Source organism: Pelmatolapia mariae, linkage group LG14 (genome assembly GCF_036321145.2).
Source record: "Pelmatolapia mariae isolate MD_Pm_ZW linkage group LG14, Pm_UMD_F_2, whole genome shotgun sequence".
Lineage (NCBI taxonomy): Eukaryota > Metazoa > Chordata > Actinopteri > Cichliformes > Cichlidae > Pelmatolapia > Pelmatolapia mariae.
In genome coordinates this window covers 5,366,184-5,390,213 of record NC_086239.1, presented here as the reverse complement: position 1 = coordinate 5,390,213, position 24,030 = coordinate 5,366,184, and the positions used below count along the sequence as shown (strand labels likewise).

General features: G+C 43.2%; 1 protein-coding gene across 9 annotated transcripts in view; it reads left to right on the top strand.

Annotated features, from left to right (window-relative positions):
• The window catches only part of fat3a (FAT atypical cadherin 3a), a 335,255-nt gene that overhangs the window by 154,768 nt on the left and 156,457 nt on the right, over positions 1-24,030 (top strand). For 8 of the 9 annotated variants that reach the window (XM_063492471.1, XM_063492469.1, XM_063492470.1 and 5 more), the window contains exon 3: positions 4,945-8,278. In XM_063492471.1, the coding sequence (XP_063348541.1) occupies positions 4,945-8,278 (3,334 nt within the window). The remainder of the gene's footprint in view (positions 1-4,944; positions 8,279-24,030) is intronic. The other variant, XM_063492474.1, reaches the window with a different exon arrangement.

The window sequence follows — 24,030 nt, the reverse complement described above, 5'->3', positions numbered from 1 at the left end:
TGTGTGTGGCAGACATTTAGCTGACACAAGCTTGTGGGGTTTGCTGGTATAGTAACAACATAGCAATTATGCAGCAGAAAGATGAAAAATTATTTTAAGCTCGCATTGTTTACAGTGTTTATAAGAAGATCTGAAGAGATGGAAAGTTTGATGAATAATTATCATTTTGAAACTTTTACATCCTCAGAAACCACATCTGTCCAACAATGACAAAATAATATCAAATACAGCTCAGAACTTTCAACTGTTTACATTTTTCAGCAGATGGAGTCTAATATTAAGCTTAATGCTATTGTTGTGTACTGTTGAATGAAAAAAGGTGCTAAAGTTTTTTCTTACTTTAAATTAGACAAAACTGGCATGTTGAGGTGCCCAATTCTTACAGAGGGATATTTGCAGCATTTGAATTAATATAGGCATAATATAGTATATGTTATAATTATCAGAATACAGAACTCGTAACATGCAAGGGTTAAACCTTTGCTACAGAGCTCGTGCTCCAACTGCCCATCTGCAGCTCGCTCTGCAAAGGAGCTGCACCCATATAATATCACACATAAACCCATACACATTTGTTCAAGGTAATTACAGATGTGTATTATGTGACTTTTACATTTAGCAAATGAAAACCCAAGTGTAAAATCTATGGGAGCTCTTGCTTTGGCACAGCATGAACAACACCTCCCTCTGTACCATTCACCTAGCTAGCTTCCAGACACCATTTGTGCAATGTGTGAGAGGCATTTTGTTGCTCAGCTTTTTCTCTGAGTGACTGTAACATACAGTGGTGTGAGAAAATGTTTGCCCCTTCCTCAGTTCTTTGCAGCATCAGCTGCAATCAAGCGTTCGTGATAACTGGCAATGAGTCTTTTACAGTACAGTGGAGCAAATTTGGCCCACACATCTTTGTTGTAATTCAGCTACATTGGAGGGTTTTTTAAGCATGAAATGTCTTTTTAAGGTCATGCTAGGGCATCTCAATTGGATTCAGGTCAGGACTTTGACTAGGCTACTGCAAAGCTTTTGTTTTGTTTCTCTTAATCCATTCAGAGGTGGACTTGCTGGTGTGTTTTGGATTGTTGTTCTTCTGCAGAACCCAATTGTGCTTCAGCTTGGGGTCATAAACAGATGGGCAGACATTCTCTTTCAGGATGTTTTGATAGACAGCAGAATTCATGGTACTATTTACCACAGCAAGCCGTCTAGGTCCTGAGGCAGCAAAACGGCCTCAGACCATCACATGTATTTTACTGTTGAAATAATGATCGCTTTCTGAGAGCTGTGTTATTTTATGCCAAATATTATGGGACACACACCTTCTAAAAAGTTCAACTTTTGTCTTATCAGTCCTCATAGTATTTTCCCAAAAGACTTTAGGGGTTCATCAAGATGTTTTCTGGCAAAACTGAGAGGAGCCTCTATGTTCCTTTTGCTCAGCAGTGGTTTTCGTCTTGGAACTCTGCCATGCAGGCCATTTTTGCCCAGTTTCTTTCTTATGGTGGAATCATGAACACTGACTAAGGCAAGTGAGGCCTGCAGTTCTTTGGTTGTTGTTCTGTGGTCTTTTGTGACCTCTTGGACACAAAATTTGGGGTAAATTTGGTCGGCTGGCCACTCCTGGGAAGTTTCACCAGTGTTCCATGTTTTCGCCATTTGTGGATAATAGCTCTCACTGTGGTCTGCTGGAGTCCCTCAGCTTTAGAAATGGCTTTATAACATTCCACACTGAGAGATCTCAATTATTTTGTTTCTCATTTGTTCATGAATTTCTTGGATCACAGCATGATGTCTGGCTTTTGAGAACCTTTTGGTCTACTCCACTTTGTCAGGCAGGGGGGCATCTGCTGCACAGTTGAGTGTGAGGGCAGGAAGACAGGACAAAGACAGGCTGTAGAAGAGAGCCAGTGATTAATAATAACTAATCAATAAATGCAGAATGAGTGTTTCTTCTTCACTCATCTTTTTTCAGTCCATTATACCTCTGTTAGCTACACTTACAGTGGCTTGCAAAAGTATTCGGCCCCCTTGAACTTTTTCACATTTTGTCACATTACAGCCACAAACATGAATCAATTTTATTAGAATTCCATGTGAAAGACCAATACAAAGTGGTGTACACGTCAGAAGTGGAACGAAAGTCATACATGGTTCCAAACATTTTTTACAAATAAATAACTGCAAAGTGGGGTGTGCATAATTATTCAGCCCCCTTTGGTCTGAGTGCAGTCAGTTGCCCATAGACATTGCCTGATGAGTGCTAATGACTAAATAGAGTGCACCTGTGTGTAATCTAATGTCAGTACAAATACAGCTGCTCTGTGACGGCCTCAGAGGTTGTCTAAGAGAATATTGGGAGCAACAACACCATGAAGTCCAAAGAACACACCAGACAGGTCAGGGATAAAGTTATTGAGAAATTTAAAGCAGGCTTAGGCTACAAAAAGATTTCCCAAGCCTTGAACATCCCACGGAGCACTGTTCAAGCCATCATTCAGAAATGGAAGGAGTATGGCACAACTGTAAACCTACCAAGACAAGGCCGTCCACCTAAACTCACAGGCCGAACAAGGAGAGCGCTGATCAGAAATGCAGCCAAGAGGCCCATGGTGACTCTGGACGAGCTGCAGAGATCTACAGCTCAGGTGGGGGAATCTGTCCATAGGACAACTATTAGTCGTGCACTGCACAAAGTTGGCCTTTATGGAAGAGTGGCAAGAAGAAAGCCATTGTTAACAGAAAAGCATAAGAAGTCCCGTTTGCAGTTTGCCACAAGCCATGTGGGGGACACAGCAAACGTGGAAGAAGGTGCTCTGGTCAGATGAGACCAAAATGGAACTTTTTGGCCAAAATGCAAAACGCTATGTTGGCGGAAAACTAACACTGCACATCACTCTGAACACACCATCCCCACTGTCAAATATGGTGGTGGCAGCATCATGCTCTGGGGGTGCTTCTCTTCAGCAGGGACAGGGAAGCTGGTCAGAGTTGATGGGAAGATGGATGGAGCCAAATACAGGGCAATCTTGGAAGAAAACCTCTTGGAGTCTGCAAAAGACTTGAGACTGGGCGGAGGTTCACCTTCCAGCAGGACAACGACCCTAAACATAAAGCCAGGGCAACAATGGAATGGTTTAAAACAAAACATATCCATGTGTTAGAATGGCCCAGTCAAAGTCCAGATCTAAATCCAATCGAGAATCTGTGGCAAGATCTGAAAACTGCTGTTCACAAACGCTGTCCATCTAATCTGACTGAGCTGGAGCTGTTTTGCAAAGAAGAATGGGCAAGGATTTCAGTCTGTAGATGTGCAAAGCTGGTAGAGACATACCCTAAAAGACTGGCAGCTGTACTTGCAGCAAAAGGTGGTTCTACAAAGTATTGACTCAGGGGGCTGAATAATTACGCACACCCCACTTTGCAGTTATTTATTTGTAAAAAATGTTTGGAATCATGTATGATTTTCGTTCCACTTCTGACGTGTACACCACTTTGTATTGGTCTTTCATGTGGAATTCCAATAAAATTGATTCATGTTTGTGGCTGTAATGTGACAAAATGTGGAAAAGTTCAAGGGGGCCAAATACTTTTGCAAGCCACTGTATAGCAATTTTTCAGCTTCCACTGCTTTGTCATTTGCCATTGCTCATTTTGCGAGCGGCAGCTGTCTGCTATAAATTTTGGCAGAACCATGCCTTTCAGGAAATGTATTGAGACAGCAATAAACCTAAAATTGTGAACTGGTACTATATAAATAAAATTAATGGTAATAGTATTTCAGATGTTGCAATGACAGAATCCCTTAAATTGTTTCTACTCCAAGTACAAATAAGGAAAAACAACCATTTGTATGTATTATTACTGTATTAGCTAAGATATGTAGTGACTCTGCCAAAAATGAACAAAAACAGATTGGAAGGGTTATTTCAGTACTGAGGCATAATAAGTGTGCCTCCCAACCAGTAAAGCTCACAGAGTTTTTCAGCATCAAAGTTTCCCAACAACCAGCTTCCATCCCACCTCCACCATCACTTACTGAAGCTGTCACCAAGTTGACAGTTTAATAATGTCAGAGAAAAAGAAGAAAAAGTGATATTTTCTGCATTTCTCTTAGGATTATCGTCACATTTTTCACTCACGAATGACTACTGAATTTTATTTAAATGCACGCTCAGGTTTCCATTTGTATTGTTTCGATTTGGGGGCACTGTTGCCAAGCTAAATAGGTTTACTTTCAACAGAAAGTAAATACTCTTTCAGAAGACTCAGAAACCATCTGCATTTCCCACTCCATCTCTTTATCCCTTGTGGGGAAAGTGCTTAGTCACCAAAATGCAGACTATTGTGGTAGTCTTACAGCTACAGCATGGCTTTTACTGGAACAGGTTTCAGGCCAAAAGTGCAGATTGGCACATACTTGTGGCTGCTTACTTACAGAACACAGTATTTTCTTTTTTAATAAAAGAGAGAACACATTGAGAAAAGTAGCTACTTTGCATTTGAAACCACAACTGGCTTACTTTTGGTGATATTACATGGTTTTGAAATATAGTACTGCAATTTTCAAGTAATTTAGAAAATGGGTTATGATAGGGTCAAAGTATAGTAGCAATTTGTCTCTGCAGTTATGTTCTATAGTATTTTGATGATGATACAATTCTTCCTAACCATATAATTGTTTTGTTCCTTGACAAACAACCACAGCTTTTTTTTCTTCTAAAAGTAGCAGTAGATTATTGGTATCCACATACTGCACAAGGGTGATGTAAGTTTCATTATGGCTGCCAAGTAACTGCACTCAGCTGGGTCATCTCTTTCACCATCTCTACTCCTCTAATGGTTAACTATGGCTATTAACTATGGTTGATTGGCAGAGACTGTGAATGAAAAGAATCCCCCCTCCTGTTGCTGACGTTTCTCTCTATGTCTCTGCCTTTCTTTTTCTAGTCTGCTTCAGCATGGAGTTATGATGGAATGGATATGAATATGAGCCAGTGGGAAGGCATTCGAGCCCCTCTTCTCCGCCTGGCCTTGCTGCTGCTGTTGGTATTCTTGAAGTCACCACTCTGCAACGGTCAGAAGACCCATGGGGCTCCTCAAGATGAATCTCACTTCAGCTTCACTCAGCCTGTCTACCATGCCACAATTTATGAAAACTCAGCAGCACGCACCTATGCCAACAGTAAAATTAAAATGGGCATCCACCTCGCCCAGCACTCCTGGGAGATCCGCTACAGAATCACCTCAGGTGACGATGAAGGTTTTTTCAAGGCAGAGGAGTATGTACTCGGAGACTTCTGTTTCTTACGCATAAGGACTAAAGGTGGTAATGCCGCCATCTTGAACCGAGAGATTCAGGATAATTATGTATTGACAGTGAAAGCTTCTGTCAAGGGAGAGGCTCTTCTTGAGACCTGGACTAAAGTCAGTATTCAGGTTTTGGATATGAATGACCTCCGGCCCTTGTTCTCTCCTACCACATACTCCGTCACCATAGCAGAGAGCACCCCTCTCAGAACTAGTATAGCACAAGTTACTGCCACAGATGCAGATATCGGTTCCAATGGAGAGTTTTACTATTTTTTCAAGGAAAAAACTGAACTGTTTGCTGTACACCCAACTAGTGGAGTGGTTACTCTCAGTGGAAGGCTTAATGTTGATGAGCAGAACCGTTATGACTTAGAAATTCTAGCGGTGGACCGTGGCATGAAGCTTTATGGAAATAATGGTATCAGCAGCACAGCCAAACTTTTTGTCCATGTAGAGCATATAAATGAACATGCTCCACTCATGAATGTCCTCACCCACAGCCCCTCATGGCTGGATAAAAATCTTGTGTATGCAGTGGTTACTGTTGAGGACCAAGATGAAGGCTTAAATGGAGAAATAGATTCCTTGGTCATTGTAGGAGGAGATCCCTCAGAGCAGTTTTTTGTTGACAGAACTAAAGAAGGAGAGTTTGCTATTAAAGCCTTTGAGTCAATAAGTCAAACGTACCCTTATGGCTGTAATCTTAGCTTGCAGGCTAAAGACAGGGGCACCCCACAGAAGTTATCTGCTGTTGAAGTCATCCAAATCAAGGTCGAAAAACATCAAAATTCAGATGCTAAATTTATGCAAGAGTTGTATGATGTCAGTTTAAATGAAATTTCACCTCCAGGTACACTTGTAGTGGCTGTTAAAATCACACCAGAGCCTGATGATGCAGAATATATCTTAACAACCTCTGCGGATTCATCTTTTTTTCAAATGAATACCCTAACGGGTGTAATCTCTACTGCTCGCTGGTTCACTCAGGTGTTCCAGGATGTCTTTAATCTTGAAGTAATGGAAATGGATAGTAATCTCAAAGTTAAAGTGAGGGTAACCATTGAGGATGCCAATGATCACACACCAACATTTGCTCAGTCCTCTTATGAGGTTTTTGTTAATGAAAGTGTACCAGTTGCAACCAGTGTATTAACAGTTTCTGCAGTTGATAAAGATAAAGGTGAAAATGGATACATAACTTACAGCATTTCCAGTCTTCAGCCATTACCCTTTAAAATCAATCAGTTTTCTGGTGTTATAAGCACCACTGAAGAGCTGGATTTTGAATCCTCATCAGAAAGCTTTATGTTCATAGTCAGAGCATCTGACTGGGGGTCTCCTTACAGACGAGAAAGTGAAGTCAATGTAACAATCCATCTAGAAAATGTAAATGATAATCAGCCATTGTTTGAGAAGGTAGCATGCCAGGGGATTATTCCTGAGGATTTTCCAGTAAATGAAGTTATTACTACAATGTCTGCAATTGATATAGATGAATTAGAGTTAGTGAAATATAAGATCATTTCAGGTAACGAACAGGGGTACTTTGACCTCAACCCAGATTCAGGGGTTCTTGCACTGCAGCATTCTCTCTCAAGAGCCCATCCAAAGAGTGGTTTATTTAGTTTAAAAATAACTGCCACTGATGGTGAGAGCTTTTCTGATCCTATGTTTGTCAATATCTCAGTTGTTTATGGAAAATCTTCTTCCAAACGTTTCACATGTAAAGAAACAAATGTGGCTCAAAAATTAGCTGAAAAGTTACTGAAAAAGTCCAAAGCTAGCAATAAACCTAAAATTGAGGAAGGTTTTATTGACCTTTTTTCTGTGAATCGGCAGACACCCCAGTTTGACAAAACATTTCCCACAGATATTACTGTGCAGGAAGACCTTAAGGTAGGCTCAAGTGTTTTCAAGGTGAATGCCTATGATGGGGACACAGGTTTCAATGGTCAAATTCTATACTCTATTTCAGATGGAAATATTGATAACTGTTTTACCATTGACATACAGACGGGACTTATCAGTGTGTTCCTACACATGGACAGAGAAAAAAGCGATCGCTATCTCCTCAACTTAACTCTCTATGACCTTGGCCTTCCACAGAAAAGTTCCTGGCGGTTGCTTACTGTCTATATAAAAGATGCAAATGATAATGCACCCCAATTTTTGCAAGAAGGAGGCTTTAGAATTGTCATACCTGAAAACATAGCCATAGGTACTGACGTCATCCAGGTTGAGGCCATTGACAAAGATCTTGGGCCCAATGGCGAGATTGTATACTCTCTTTTGACAAGCACCACTCAGTTTGGTATCAATTCCACTAGTGGGATACTATATGTTGCTGGCCAACTAGACAGGGAGTTTGTCTCTACGTTTAACCTAAAAATTGAGGCTCGGGACAAAGCGGAGAAAGGAAGCCAGAAGTTTTCTGTGACCACACTGAAAATCATTTTGGAGGATGTAAATGACTGTCCTCCACTATTTATCCCTGCTGTGTACAGAACCAGGGTTCTGGAGGATCTCCCAGTAGGAACAGTTGTAGCCTGGTTAGAAACTCTGGATCCAGATTTGGGGTTGGGAGGCCAGGTTCGGTACTCCCTAGCCAGTGATTATAATGGATGGTTTGAAGTAGACAGGGCAAATGGAGTTATTCGACTCACAAAGGAGCTGGACTATGAGACACAGCAGTTCTACAACCTTACTGTAAAGGCCAAAGACAAAGGAAGGCCTGTTTCTCTTCTTTCTGTTACCTTTGTGGAGGTGGAGGTTGTAGATGTGAATGAAAACCTCTATGCCCCATACTTTTCTGATTTTGCTTTGACTGGATTAGTTAAAGAAAATGCCCGGATTGGAACCACTCTACTCCAGGTCACAGCTAATGATGATGATGCTGGCAGAGATGGAGAAGTTCAGTACTCCATTCGAGATGGGAGTGGGCTTGGAAGATTTGCCATAGATGAAGAGACAGGTGAGTTTTCTTTGAAAATGATATTGCGTGTCATGCTTTTAGTCATGGCAAATGAGAATGATTGCATAACAGTTTGAATTATGGTTTTAAAACACTATATGGTTGTATAAAATTGTCTAGAAGGAGATTGACGAGGTACAACACAAAGGGAGAGCCAGGATGTCAGGTCAGGGGGAGATATCATCATCTCGGTCTTTTAATATTGGGTACCAAGCCCCAAGAGCAACAGATGTGTTGACTGTATTGAGTGTGAGAGGAGCTGACCTAAGCGATAGGATCATGGCTAATCTGGCTAAGTGGCCAACTACCAAGACTATGTTAAGTATCCTCTGAAGGGTACTAAATGAAGGAAGTAAATGTAGCATTATAGACAATACCTACTGTGACCATCACAGAAACAATCTACAATCTACACCATAACATGGAATTACTATCTATCTGCATTTGCTGGAGAGTGGAGCTAACTGAAGCCTTTGAAGCATCTGTGTGCTCCATGGATCTGAAGTCTGAGAGTAGGCTTTGGTTGCAGAGCAATTAGCAGGGCAAAAAGTTACCAATTTCCAGGAGCTTTTTGCCTCTGTATTCGGGTAGGTGGTGGAGCAGGGTTAGGGTCCCTGGTCTGATCCCTGGCTGCTGGAGTCTGCATGCCAAAGTAGTCTAAGGCAAGATACTGAACTTGGTGGTCTTGGGTTTTCTACCCAATATTTTGAGCTTATTCTGTACTTATTATTCATTTCTGATTTACTCTCTATACTTTATTTGTGACAAATTAATAGCTTGTCTGGCTTTAACAAGTGTACATTTGAAGTTAAACTGGTGAATGTGATTGAGCCTAAAAAGATAACAAAAGTTTACATTGGTAATAGGTAGATTTATTTCATTGAACAATTCATAAAGTTAAAAGTCATGTTATTTCACACTAAAAATGTACTTATACTATAATTTGCCAGTTCTCTGCTCTATGTTTTAATTAACTGACACCACTGAGTTTAGCGTGGACATCCCAAAGGATCTTAGCTCTGTCATTCTTAACCACCCTCTACCTTTTTGTGTACTGTGTTTTGTATGAGAGTTGTCAAAGAACCAATAACCACTTGTGGAGAGCTACAGAAAGACCTGGAATCAGGGGGGTGACGTAGGAGCAGCGACATGTAAAGACGCGTGGCTGAGCTGCTCTGCGGGGATACGCTATTTTTTTTTTCATACAAATTCTGTGACATTCGGCACTAACGCGTTATCTGTCGTCAGCTGAGTTACCACTGCAAACGTGCGCATCACTCAAGAGAACTTTGCAACAATGTCAGGGTCTAAAAATACCAGAAAGACTGCTGATGGAGCCAAGGCCACTGATAGCAATCCTACGTCCCCGCGCTAATGGCTGCCATAGCTAGCTTGGAGAAAAACGTAGTTGCCAAAATTTCTACGCTGGAAGCAAAAGTTGAGACCAAGTGCCAAGCTCTCAATGACCTGATCGATTCGCTTTGCAGCAATGTTTCTGACCAAATAGATGAAGTGCGAACTGAGTGTGTACTTGGAGAAGCAAGTTAATGATCTGAAAGAAATTGTTTCAGCTCTTTCGAACAAGACCAAAGACCTTGAGGGGAGACAGCGCAGATGCAACATTCGAATACTTGGCGTGAGGGAGCACTTTGAGACTGGGACGTGCCCTGTCAACTCTGTGGCCCAGCTACTAAAGGAGGTTTTGGGCCTGGATACCGCTTCGACACTGGATTGGGCACATTGCAGCCTCCCTGCGAGAGACCCAGGCCACTTATTGTCAAATTTCACTACTTTCAAGAAAAGGAGGAGGTGCTTCGTAGGGCCGCGCTAAACAGTCCCTTGACCCATAATAGAGACAAAATCCTAATTATCCCGAACCTGCCATCTGCAGTCACGAAGAGACGGGGGGTCTTTAAAGAAGCCAAAGATCTACTGTGCTGATGTCGGGGTGTGAGATTCGAGATGCTGTACCCAGCGAAGTTAAGGATTTCTTCTCCTCTTGGAGAGGAAATATTCACCAATCCAGCTGCTGTTAAAGACTACGTCAAGAATCACATCTTGGCTGTGTGTGGGAGTCAAGATACGGGTTGAGTAGACTGTGCTACCTCAATTGCTCTTTGACTCTGACTGCACTTTAGATAGAGGTTTGTACTTTTGCTGCTTTTATAATTTAATAGGTCATATAATTGTTTATCATTGGGCAAAGTAAACGACCAAGAGAAGTCACGTGTGCCTTTCCAATCTGCCAGATGTCTAAACATTATGTTATAGCTGGCGTTCCCTGTTAGGAGCAACTTCTGTTTTAGGGAGTGAAGAGACATGTTGGATATAAGCTCTTTTGGGGGGGAGGGTGTAGCTTGCTCCCGGTTTGTGGGAGTTACGTTTGTAGTTACTCTGGGTTTTTACTTTTACTTTTTTTTTTTTTCCTCTTGTTGGCTACAGTTTTGTGTGTATACTTATCCCAAATTATTGTGCGGCTTGCTTGTCATGATTGTTTTGCAAGTGTGAATATGGCTAAGTATGCAACCAAAAATGCTGCAACTACACCTCATTCTACTAAATTTATTACACGGAATGTGAAAAGTCTAAATAATTTAAAAAAAAAAAACGTAAAAGGATATTCACTCATCTGTCGACTTTCAAACCGAATATTGTCTTTCTACAGGAGACACATCTGCGCTCCACACAAAACAATAGGTTGACACAAAGTTAGCTCTAAATCGCGGGGGGTTGCCATTCTCGTTAGAAAAAATTTTCCTTTCATCACTTCAAATGTAAAATGCGATGTGAATGGTCGCTTTCTGATAGTTACTGGCAAGCTCCATAACACTCCAGTTATTTTGGTGAATACTTATGCACCAACTTGGGGCAATCCAAAATTTTTTATAAGACTGATTGGCCTGCTGCCAGATTTAAATACGCATCCCCTGATTATGGGTGCGGATTTGAATCTGGTACTTGATGTCCACCTTGACAGGTCTAAGCCACGTCAGTCATACTGGGATCTCCAGATCAGCGACCGTTCTGAATACATTTCTTCAAAATTATGGTATCTCAGATCCACTGCATATCACTGAGCCCAAAATACTATTCCTTCTTCTCCCCTGTGCATCATTCGTATTCAAGGATTGATTATTTTCTTTTGGATAATTTCCTTATCCCAAGGGTCACCATGTGTAAATACCATACAATTGTAATTTCTAATCATGCACCAGTGCAGGTTGATATCTCAATTCCAAATGTGTGCGCAAGGCAGCGGTTCTGGAAATTTGACTCAACGTTAATGTCAGATGAGGAGTTTTGCAAATTCATTGAATACTACGTCAAGCTTTTTCTAGAAAGGAATAACACTCCAGATGTTTCAAAATCTATAATTTGGGAGTCGCTAAAGGCATATTTGCGGGGGCAATTAATTATCTCTTTTTTGTCTTATAAGAATAAAAAACGAAATGAACGGCTTTGACAACTGACAGAGCTTATAGCAAACATTGACACACAATATGCCACCTGTCCAACTGCTGATTTATATAAGCAGAAGGTACTGCTGCAGTCTGAACTTGACACACTCTCAATTAAAGAAACTGAGAAGCTTTTACTTAGATCAAGACATCATATATACGAGCATGGTGAAAAAGCAGGTAGATATCTTTCACATCAGCTTCGTCAGTCCGCTACAGCCCAATCTATACCCGACATACAGTTAGACTCCGGTCGGATGGCAACACACCTTGACGGAATTAATGCTGCTTTCAAGCTATTTTATCAGGATATCTATACTTGCTGCACTGATTATTCAGAGGCTGACTTGGACTCCTTCTTGGGGAACATAGATACTCCCACTATTAACCCAGACCAACGTGAGCTACTGGAAATCTACCTATTACCACTGCGGAAATATTGCAGGCAGTTAATTCTTTGCAAAATGGTAAGGCACCTGGCCCAGATGGCTTCTCATGTGATTTCTAGAAACACTTCGCCGGCAAGTTAGTCTCTTTACTTTCTGAGTTTTTTTCAGAAATTCAGGCAACAAGCAAGTTGCCACAAACTCTGTCCCAAGCCACAATCTGTGTAATACTAAAAAAAGACAAGGATCCTCAAGAATGTGGATCCTATCGCCCCATTAGTCTACTGAGTGTGGATTATAAGATCCTCACAAAGGCTCTTGCACTTTGTATTGAGAAGGTAGCACCTTCTATTATACACGAGGACAAGACAGGCTTTATAGTGAACCGTCGGTCATATTTCAATATCAGACGGCTGACAAATATCCTATATCCTGGCCATTCAGTTGATCACCCTGGGATAATAGTTTCACTAGATGCCGAGAAGGCTTTTGACTGTGTGGATTGGCAATATCTGTTCTCTGTTTTGAAAAAATTTGGTCTTTAGTCCACACCAATAATCGGAATACTGTTACCTACATAGAGGCACCCGCCAGGGATGCCCCTTAAGCCCCCTCCTATTCAATCTGGCAATAGAGCCGCTTGCGGCAGCATTGAGAGCGTACCCCAGAATAAGGGGGATCACTAGGGCAGAGGTTCCCAAAGTGTGGGGCCCGCCCCCTAGGGGGGGGCGCAAAGCCATTGCAGGGGGGGCGCGGTATGAAAAGCAAAAAAAAAAAAAAAAAGTGATAATGGCTTCACCTGCACAAGTGCCAAGGTAGGTCTCCCCTGCAGAATTGGCTTTCCCAGCGTCGGGAGCATGCGCTGGGCTCTCCAGATCCTGGACAAACAGTATCCCACATTCTTGATTTTTAGTTCACAAACACTTCTTGTAATGACTAACTACTCCTGACATTTTGTAGATGTTAGCTCTTTATACAGTACAGTTACAGTGGAATACAAATAATATCAGGCTGATCCTGCCACAATTTGTTCCCCTGGTTCAAATCACAGACACACAGTATCCCACAGTTGTTTATGTTTTTGAACCCATTTTGCACAGAGGCATTTTTTGAAAAATGTATTGATAGCAATGATGAATATTATTACACAGGAAAAAAAACAACTACACGTAAAATAATTACACCGTGACGCCTCTGCCTTTCTAAATGGAGGGACAGTAACTGCGTGTGTATATGTAAGCGTGTAAAACCTGAAGATGGTAAGATTAACAGTACCAGTATTTTGTCTCTATCTGCCATTCTGCAATTCATTTCATGTAAACAGTAACGTGGCGCACAGCGTGACGTGAAAAGAGGCACATACCTTTGACGTTGCGTGACGAACTCTGTATTCCTCGTCCTCACGTAAACGCAAAAAAGGAGCTTTAAAAAATCTCTGTTTTCGGTGATTTGAAACGCCGTTTACGTGTGGACGAAAGTGTGTTTGGGGGGGGGGGGGGCATTATTCCTGTAAAACAAAGGGGGGCCTAGCAAAAAAAGTTTGGGAACCACTGCACTAGGGAAAACACTATTCATAAGTGTTCTTTGCATGCAGACGACCTCCTTCTGTATGATACAGACCCAGAGGCATCAATTCCTCAGCTCTGGACCTCAGTGGATCCTTTGGCCGTCTGTCTGGTTACAGATTGAACCTAAAGCACACCGTTTCCTATTAACCGTCTGGCAAAGGAGGCTGACTACTCAACCTTTCAATTAAGATTGGAACACTCCTCATTCACATATTTGGGTATTCAAATCACTGACACTTATCAGGATCTTTTTAAACAAAATTTTACCCCTTTATTAGAGAAAACAAAATCGGATTTGGCATGCTGGTCAGTATTACACATCTCTCTTGCTGGGCGAGTCAACACAATTAAAATGGTGTTGTAATGGACAAAAAAGTTCCAAGAATCCGTAAATCCCTGCTACAGTGTTCTAAGTCAAAGGGTGCCTTGCACTACCAAACTTTATGTATTATTATTGGGCTGCCAATATTGTGAAATTATTCACCTGGATGCGGGCTTTTAAGGAAGGCAGAGGGCCACTTTGGTCCTCTATGGAGCTAGATGGTAATCTCACTATATCCCCTGTTGCAATAATGTGTTCAAGCCTACCAGTCAGTCGCAATGTTAATTTTAAAAATCCTGTGGTTAAGAACTCTCTTAATGTTTGGTTTCAGTGTCGACGACATTTCGGGCTGAGGCGGTTGCTTGTCTGCTCCCCTACTGCGTCAAATCATCTTTTTTTTACCAGCTCTGAGCACTGCAGGGTTCAAGGTTTGGTACAGCTGGGGAATTACCTGTTTCTCTGATCTGTTTGTTAAAGGGTCATTTTCATCTTTTGAAACATTATCTAAAGTTTTTGGAATCCCAAAGACTCACTTCTTTAGATACTTACAAGCCCATAGCTTTGCAATTAAACACTTTACTTCTTATCCAAGTCTACCCACCGAACCGACTATCCATTCGATGACTGTCTGCAATTTCGACTTATTTCGACTTATTGCTAGAATATATAGCACATTTCAGCATACAAAGGCAGACTCCGTTCCGTGTCCAAAGCCAGAAACGCATGGGAACTGGACTTCAACCTCCAGATCTCGGACGACCTATAGGACCTTAGTGTTAGCAGGATCCATGAATCCTCAATCTGTATACAGCATTGTGTAATACAGTTTAAAATCCTTCACCAGGCGTACTTAACCAAAACTAAACTAGCCAAAATATATAATTCCTCTGATGATGGATGCCCAAGGTGCAAGGAATCACCTGCCACTATGAGCCATATGTTCTGGACCTGCTTCTTATTTGAACTGGTTCTGGGAATTAGTTTTTAAAACTTTTTCATATGTGTGCAGGAAAACAATTGATCCTAATCTGATGACAGCAGTCGTTGGTGTCCTCCCAAACCAACACGGTATAACTTCTTATCAAATGAATGCAGTGGCTTTCTCATCTCTCCTGGCACGCAGGCTAATTCTTCATAAATGGAAGGATTCAGGTCCGCCAGCTTTTGTTCAGTGGGTGAGACAGGTGATGAAGTGCTTGCAGATAAAGCATTTGAGATACAGTTTGAGAGGGTCTCAGAGTAAATACTACAAATCCTGGTCATCCTTTATTGAATATGTGGAGAAGTTGTCATTTACTGAAGTATGATGTAATACTGCTTTTGTCTGTGTTTTTTTTTCTTCTTTAAAGCCACCTACTCTTTGTATCAAGCCAACAAGAACTGCACACAATGCAGCCCCCCCCCCCCCCTTTTATTTATTTATTTTATTTTTGTTTTCTACCCTGTTCACATGGTAGTATTTCTTGTTTGTGTGCATAGATTATACATTTTCCTGCATCCAACTGGTTTGCCACTGTGTGGCGCAACCTGTTTCACAATGGCAATGTTTGTAATCGCAACTCCAGTTATATTCTTCTGTAGTTTTGTTAAACTGGAAAATTATAAATAAAGTTGTCAAAAAAAAGAAAGACCTGGAATCAGCAGGCACAATTGTTTCAAAGAAAACAATAAGTCCACTACCATGACCTGTGCTTACAACGCAAGACTCCATTGCTGACAAAAGCATGTTGGAGTGTGTTTAAAGGTTGCTGAAAAACAGCAGAATATAGTCTGGTCAGATGAGACCAAACCGAACTCTTTGAATGCCATAACACACACTATGTTTAGTGGTCAAATGTCACGCTAAAAATACCATACCAACAGTCAAGTCTGGAGGTGGGAATATCATGTCTGTGGAGCTGTTTTTCAGACCTGAGCAATGCATGCAACTAGCTTTTTTCTACTCAGGAGGCATCTTGAAGCTGTCATCGCTAACAAAGGCTTTATATGAAGTATTAAATATTAAAGTAAAAGTAAGTAAGTAAAATTTTATTTGTATAGCACCTTTCAAGACAAAAATCACAAAGTGCTTCACAGAAAAACTAAAACATAAAAACAGAAATCAACCAAAAGCAAGTTAAACTGATAGTTCTGTCCTTGGACTGTCCTCTGCGCATAAAACCTTCTTCCTTTACTGTTATAAGTAGTTATTTAGCACTCTATATTTGTGCTAAATAACTAGAGTCTGTTGTCTCTTTTTTTTCTTTTCTGTTTCTTAGTATAATAATAAGCTGGTGGGGTATGGAGAGGAAACCATAGCTTGCTCTTAATATATGCATTAATATAGATATACTTGATCTACTGCTGTCTGTTGTAAGCTTAAGATCAGATGTCTTTCCTTTCTTGCACACATTCACATTTACACAAACATCCTGAAAACCAATAAGCTCTCCTTGCCATTCTTCCATCCACTCTGTTCAGCGCTTCACAACACAACACCCTGAACCTGTTGAACCCCAGTGCCCCCCATCTGGTTTCACAGGCTGCACCTCTAGGTCTGTTATTTAAATATAGACATATGGTTTGGTAAGTGCAGACTTCCCCATTCACCTGACGGCATGTACACGGAAAAACAATGCCTCTGCTGAAAGCACAGATCTCACAGATTTTAAACCTGCTAGTTTCATCACGCTCCAACTAAAATTACTGAACCAACAGCAAAAGAAGACCTAAATTATGCTTCACTTTTGAAAGACATTAGCATGAATTCTGTCTTACCTTTGCTGTTTTGCTTCCAAAAAAAAAATTGCGATAAAACTCATCTCCAAGTCTGTTTCAAGAGCAGTTTTCCATCATAAATCACTAGTTTCTGCCTTATTATCTTGTTTTTCTCACAGATGCATTATGCGTCAATCTCCTGTTGTGGACAGTGCAGCCGCCCGCTTTTTAAAAAAATGTTTTTTGTTTTGGAAAAATTACCTCTGACAAGAAAGCCTAATTTGCTCTTTTTTGTTTGTTATCTCTTCTGTTTTTTTTTTCTCCCCCCCTTTCTCACCATCTCTTCTCCTCTGTATTTTTCTTTCTCTCCCTCTCTTTCTTTCATTCTTTCTCCCTGTCCTATCCCCTAGTCATGTCTGTCCCGTCTGTAACAACTGAAAAATCAAATAAATACATAATTATAATAAAGGTCAATCAAATGGACCAATATGGCAAGGCCATGTATGATCCACTTGGTAAAGTAAATCCGCTTGGCATCTTTCTTGGCCTTCAGACAACAATTCTAATGGCTAAAGATCCAAACGGGAGAGGCAAAAAAACAAAAACAAAAAACAAACAAAAAGAAAAACACAGCGAACATGGAAACAAGACTTTCAAAATAAAACAGGAAACATGGAGAGACTTGAATTGGGAGACGCAAGCTTGACACAAGAGACAGAGAGAGGGCGAGGGACACAGATGAGAAAGACACAAGGGGACCCTACATAGATAAGGAGATGACACATGACAAACGGGAAAAGACTCATAAACATGGAGACATAGGTGAAATATAAACTAGACTAAAACTCAGCTAAATCCTAACTAATAATGACAACACAAGAACTTAACATATTTCCAATATAACATAAACAGGGCTCTAGACTAACTTTTTGCCACGGTTGCACTGGTGCGGGTAACTTTTTTTTCTTAGGTGCAGCAGCACAAAAGTTAGGTGCACCCAAATCTTTCAACCGCATCGCTTAACATCACAGTTTTATATGTGCACTTTTTTGAGGGGAAAGTTGCTGTCCATACAGACAATATTAATTTGCAAATGATTAACTAACAATCTTGTCAACACAAAGTTCTTTATTTGGAGCACCTTTCTACAAGAAAGATAAGTTACTGAAAAAGTGCTTGTGCTTAAAGTGCACTTTTTGGCAATATTGTAGGGAATAATAAACTTAATCATCACCTCGGCCTTCTCTGATGACCTGTTTACTGCTGCCTGCCGCTTAAAGGAAGTGGGGAGAGGGGACACTTGGACAGTGCATTTATCGCAGCATATAATGCAGGGGTGGGCAATTAATTTTTACAAGGGGCCACATGAGAAACCCGAGTTGTGTCAGAGGGCCACGTCAATGACAACTTGAACCCAAGTCTGCTTAACTTTCTTAAATTGTAAAATTCATTAAATTATATATTACGAATAGCTGGTACTGGTAATCAGAAGAATAAAACTAATATAAAATAATGTAAGTATTTATATTGGGCTATGCTATGTGAAAGCCAAATAAAACAAAAACAACCACTAAATCAGTGTTATATTATTTTAACATGTTTAACTCAACAGACAAGAAGTTTATAGAAATCAACAATACAATGACTTGTGTCATGTTTTCCTCCTTTTCAGTGAGAACAATCCAGCCTGTTCTGGGTTTTAACAAGGTCATTGAAATCTGGCTGAATGTCTGAGGTGGTTATGCGAAGAACAGCTGAGAGGTGGTCATCAGTGACAGAGGACCTGTGTTTGGATTTGTTGAACTTCATCACCGAGAATGTCTGTTCGCATACATAGGACTAGAATCCTCTGAGCATGATTCCTCAGGTGTGGAAAGTTCTCTTCTTTGAGGGAGGAATAAAAGTCCAGCAGTGAGACTGACCTGAAGTGCTCTGCCAGAAGTGTGTGAGACTGCAGGTCAATGAGTTCCATCTGAACATCACTTGAAGCATTATCCACACTGCAGGTGAAGGCAGAAGAAACCATGTCCATTTCATTTTCAAGAGCTTTGAAATCTTGAAATCGCCTTGAAAACTCTGCTTGCAGTACTTCTAACATGGCTGAGTACTTGTGGAGGTGATTGGCATTTGGAAGAGCCTCCTTTAGTGTTGGCAAGTGGGTCAGAAGGTTGTCCTTCACTTGGCTTGAGATAAGCTGCAACTTCCTCATGAAAGCCTTTACTACACTGTACATCTCATGCACAAAAAGTCCCCTGCACTGCAATTTGACATTTAGTTGGTTCATTAGTGCGGTCACATCCACAGCAAATCCGAGGTCTGCCACCCAATCTTCATCTGAAAGCTCTGGGATGTCATGTCCTTTCTTCACACAGAAATCCTGAATCTGTTCTCTCAGATCCCAGACACTTTTTAGTACCTTGTTTAGGCTGAGCCACCTGACAGAGCAGTGGTAGCTGATGTCACCATGTGCCATCTCATTTTCCTCCAAAAGAGCAATAAATTGTCTGTGATTTAATGCTCTTGCTCTGTTTTAGTTACAACATCAACAACGTGGTCCATCTTTAACACTATCTTACACAACACTTCCTGATGTATAATACAATGCAAAAATGTCAATTTCTGCACAGGATTAATTTCTGTCACTTTATCCTGCATTCTCTTTAAAAGTCCTACATTTTTCCCAGTCAGATTTGGACAACCATCTGTTGTTACACCTGCCAGATTGTCCCATTTCAGTCCTAATTTGTCCAAACATGCATTTACCTCTGTGAATAAGTCATTACCGGTGGTTGTTCCTTTCATTGACTGCATGGCTGCCAGCTCCTCTGTCACTTGAAAGTCTGCAGTTATTCCACGTAAGGAGATGAGAAGCTGGGCTACCCAATAAGCACTCCTTAATAAACTCTCCATCAGAAAATGCCTTACTTTTCCTAACGATTTTGTGAGATATTACATAACTTGTCCGAACGGCTGCTTCTTTGGTGGTGTGAAGTTTGGTGAAAAGTCCTTGTTGGGTTTGCAGTTTTGCTAGCAATGCATCACCCTTGCACCCTCTTTTTCAGACAGATTTCTGTATTTATCCTCATGTTTGGTCGTGTAGTGGCGATTCAAATTGTAATCTTTGAACACAGCGACCTGTGTACCACAGACCGAGCACACAGCTTTACCTTTAATTTCTGTGAACAAGTACTTGGCAGTCCATGTCCTGATAAAAACGCGACATTCGTTATCAACTTTTCGCTTCTTAGCGTGTGCTACCATCTTGAGGCTAACATCATTTATGGCCGTTCACCTTCACTCAAAGCTCGCAACACGCACATACGTCAATATAGAAGTAGCGTAGCGCTTTTCAAAATAAAAGCAGCGGCGTCGTATTGCACGCACTACATATTTACATTTTACATTTACATTACGTTTACATAATCTATCTAGTGGTAATTTATTATTGACCTCACGCGGGCCTGAAAAGGATACACAAAGGGCCGGATGTGGCCCGCGGGCCGTAATATGCCCGGGTCTGATATAATGTCCATCCTTCCATCCATCCATCTTCATCCGCTTTATCCGGGGCCGGGTCGCGGGGGCAGCAGCCTAAGCAGAGATGCCCAGACCTCCCTCTCCCTAGCCACCTCCTCCAGCTCCACCAAGGCGTTCCCAGGCCAGCCGAGAGATATAATCTCTCCAGCGTGTCCTGGGTCTGCCCCGGGGCCTCCTCCCGGTGGGACATGCCCGGAACACCTCACCCAGGAGGCGCCCAGGAGGCATCCTTGTCAGATGCCCGAACCACCTCAGCTGGCTCCTTTCGATGTGGAGGAGCAGTGGCTCTACTCTGAGCCCCTCCTGGATGGCCGAACTTCTCACCCTATCTCTAAGGGAGAGGCCAGCCACCCTTCGGAGGAAGCTCATTTCCACCGCTTCTATTCGCGATCTCGTTCTTTCGGTCACTACCCACAGCTCGTGGCCATAGGTGAGGGTAGGGACGTAGATCGACCGGTAAATTGAGAGCTTCGCTTTTACACTCAGCTCTCTCTTCACCACGACGAACCGGTGCAGCGTCCGCATCACTGCGGCTGCAGCACCAATCTGTCTATCGATCTCCGGCTCCCTTCTCCCATCACTCGCGAACAAGACCCCGAGATACTTGAACTCCTCCACTTGGGGCAGGAACTCATCCCCGACCCAGAGTGGGCACTCCACCCTTTTCTGGCTGAGAACCATGGCCTCAGATTTGGAGGTGCTGATCCTCATTCCCGCTGCTTCACATTTGGCTGCAAACCGTTCCAGTGCGAGCTGGAGGCCTTCACCTGATGAAGCCAACAGAACCACATCATCCGCGAAAAGCAGAGATGAGATTCTGAGGCCACCAAAGTGAAAGCCCTCCGCCACTTGGCTGCGCCAAGAAATCCTGTCCATACAAATTATGAACAGAATCTGTGACAAAGGGCAGCCCTGGCGGAGCCCATCACCCACCGGGAACGAGTCCGACTTATTACCGGCAATGCGAACCAAGCTCTTGCAGCGGTTGTATAGGGATCGAATGGCCCGTAGCAATGGGCCAGACACCCCATACTCCCGCAGCACCTCCCACAGGACACCCTGAGGGACACGGTCGAATGCCTTCTCCAAGTCCACAAAACACATGTAGACTGGTTGGGCAAACTCCCATGCACCCTCAAGTATCCTCGAGAGGATAAAGAGCTGGTCCAGTGTTCCGCGACCAGGACGAAAACCGCATTGTTCCTCCTTTATCCGAGGTTCGACTAGCGGACAAACTCTCCTTTTCAGCACCCTGGCATAGACTTTCCCAGGAAGGCTGAGGAGTGTGATCCACCTGTAGTTGTAACACACCCTCCGGTCCCCCTTCTTAAAGATGGGGACCACCACCCCGGTCTGCCAGTCCAGGGGTACTGCCCCTGATCTCCACGCAACATTGTAGAGGCGTGTCAACCAGGACAGCCCTACAACGTCCAGAGCCTTCAGGAACTCAGGGTGGACCTCATCAACACCAGGGGCTGTGCCACCAAGGAGTTGTTTAACTGCCTCAGTGACCTCGCCTCCGGAAATTGGCGGGTCATTCCCCTCATCCCCAGACTCTGCTTCCTCCTCGGAAGACGTGTCAGTGGGATTAAGGAGGTCCTCGAAGTATTCCTTCCACCGCCTGACAATTTTCTCAGTCGAAGTCAGCAGCGCTCTGCCAGCACTATACACAGTGCAGGTAGAGCACCGCTTTCCCCTCCTGAGACGCCTGACGGTTTGCCAGAATCTCTTCGAGGCAGTCCGAAAGTCTTTTTCCATGGCCTCTCTGAACTCCTCCCACACCCGAGTTTTTGCTTCAGCCACTGCCCGAGCCGTATTCCGCTTGGCCTGTCGATACCTGTCGGCTGCCTCCAGAGTCCCACAGGCTAACCAAGCCCGATAGGACTCCTTCTTCAGCCTGGTGGCTCCCTTCACCTCTGGTGTCCACCATTTGGTTCGGGGATTACCACCACGGCAGGCACCAACCACCTTGCGGCCGCAGCTCAATGCAACAGCTTCGGCAATGGTTGACAGCTCAGCCCCTCTCTTTACCCGAGTGTCCAGAACACATGGTCGCAGGTCTGGTGATACGATTACAAAATCGATCATTGACCTGCGGCCTAGAGCGCCCTGGTGCCACATGTACTTATGGACACACTTATGTTCGAACAAGGTGTTCGTTATGGCCAAACTGTGATTTGCAAGAAGTCCAATAACAAAACACTGCTCGGGTTCAGATCAGGGAGGCCGTTCCTCCCAATCACGCCCCTCCAGGTCTCGCTGTCATTACCCACGTGAGCATTGAAGTCTCCCAGCAGGACAACAGAGTCTTCAGGTGGAGCACCTTCCAGCACCCCACCCAGGGACTCTAAGAAGGCTGGGTACTCTGAACTGCCACTCGGCGCATAAGCGCAGATGACAGTCAGGACCCGTTCCCCAACCCTAAGGCGCAGGGAACAAACCCTCTCATCCACCGGGAATCCACCCCAACGTACCGGCAGCAAGCCAAGGGGATATTAGAACACCAGGGGCAACTCCAGACTGAGACAGAGTCCAGCCCCTATCCAGGAGACTGGTTCCAGAGCCCAAGCCATGCGTAGAGGTGAGCCCGACTATATCTAGCCGGTACCTCTCAACCTCACGCACTAACTCAGGTTCCTTCCCCACCAGAGAGGTGACATTCCATGTCCCGATTGCCAGTCTTGGCAGCCGGGGATCAGTCCGCCAGGGCCTCCGCTCCTGGCCGCCGCCCGGCACACAATGCACCCGACCCCTATGGCGCCTCCTGCGGGTGGTGGGCCTGCAGGAGGATGGGCCCATGTCCCCTTTTCGGGCTGTGCCCGGCCAGACCCCATGGACTAAGGCCCGGCCACCAGACGCTCGCCCTCGGGCACCCTCCCCGGGCCTGACTCCAGGGCGGAGCCCCGGTAACCCTATCCCGGGCAGGGTAAACTGTTCCCTCAATGTTTTCTTCATAAGGGTCTTCTGAATCGCTCTTTGTCTGGTCCCTCACCCAGGACCAATTTGCCATGGGAGACCCTACCAGGGGGCAAAAGCCCCCAGACAACATAGCCCCTGGGATCCCTGGGACACACAAACCCCTCCACCACGATAAGGTAGCGATTCACGGAGAGGCTGATATAATGTCATTTCTGGATACACTGTGATTTTTCAGCATTTCAATTCAAAACGTATTAGCACCAGTCACAAATGCAGTATTGCTAGCCATGGTCTTTCCACACTCACAACAGTAAATGCAGTGCATCTTGTTGTCAGCTTTACTGTATCTTAGCCAGGGAAACTGGTCAAGCCACTCTCTTCCAAATGTATACTCCTTCCCCTGGGCTCTGGCTCAGAGTGGATCGTATGTGGCTCATTATGTGATGCCATCTCCGAACCAGTGTTAGACATACCCTGAAAGGTCGATGTCTTCGTGTCAGAGCACTGGCTATGAATTTCAGACGGATCAGGCCTTAACTTGACAAAAAAGTTCAATCGTTCTTTTCATCTTTTCTCATTACCCACAGCTACATCCACCTCTGTCAGGCCTAGGCTACTCACTAGGGCTGGGTATCGTCACTGATTCCTTCAGTCGATTCGATTCAATTCAATTTTGACTCAGACAGTCAGAAATATTAAAATTCTGGTCATTTATCAGTACTGACACTTGTGAGACTTCATCAGAGGTGTAAGCATCACAGCAGATGCCTTTGTGTCAAAGTAACTGAGGATAAAACACAAAAACATGATGGAGATTTTCCTGGCCACGCATTTTATAGCAGATAACTGCCTTAAAAATATTCTG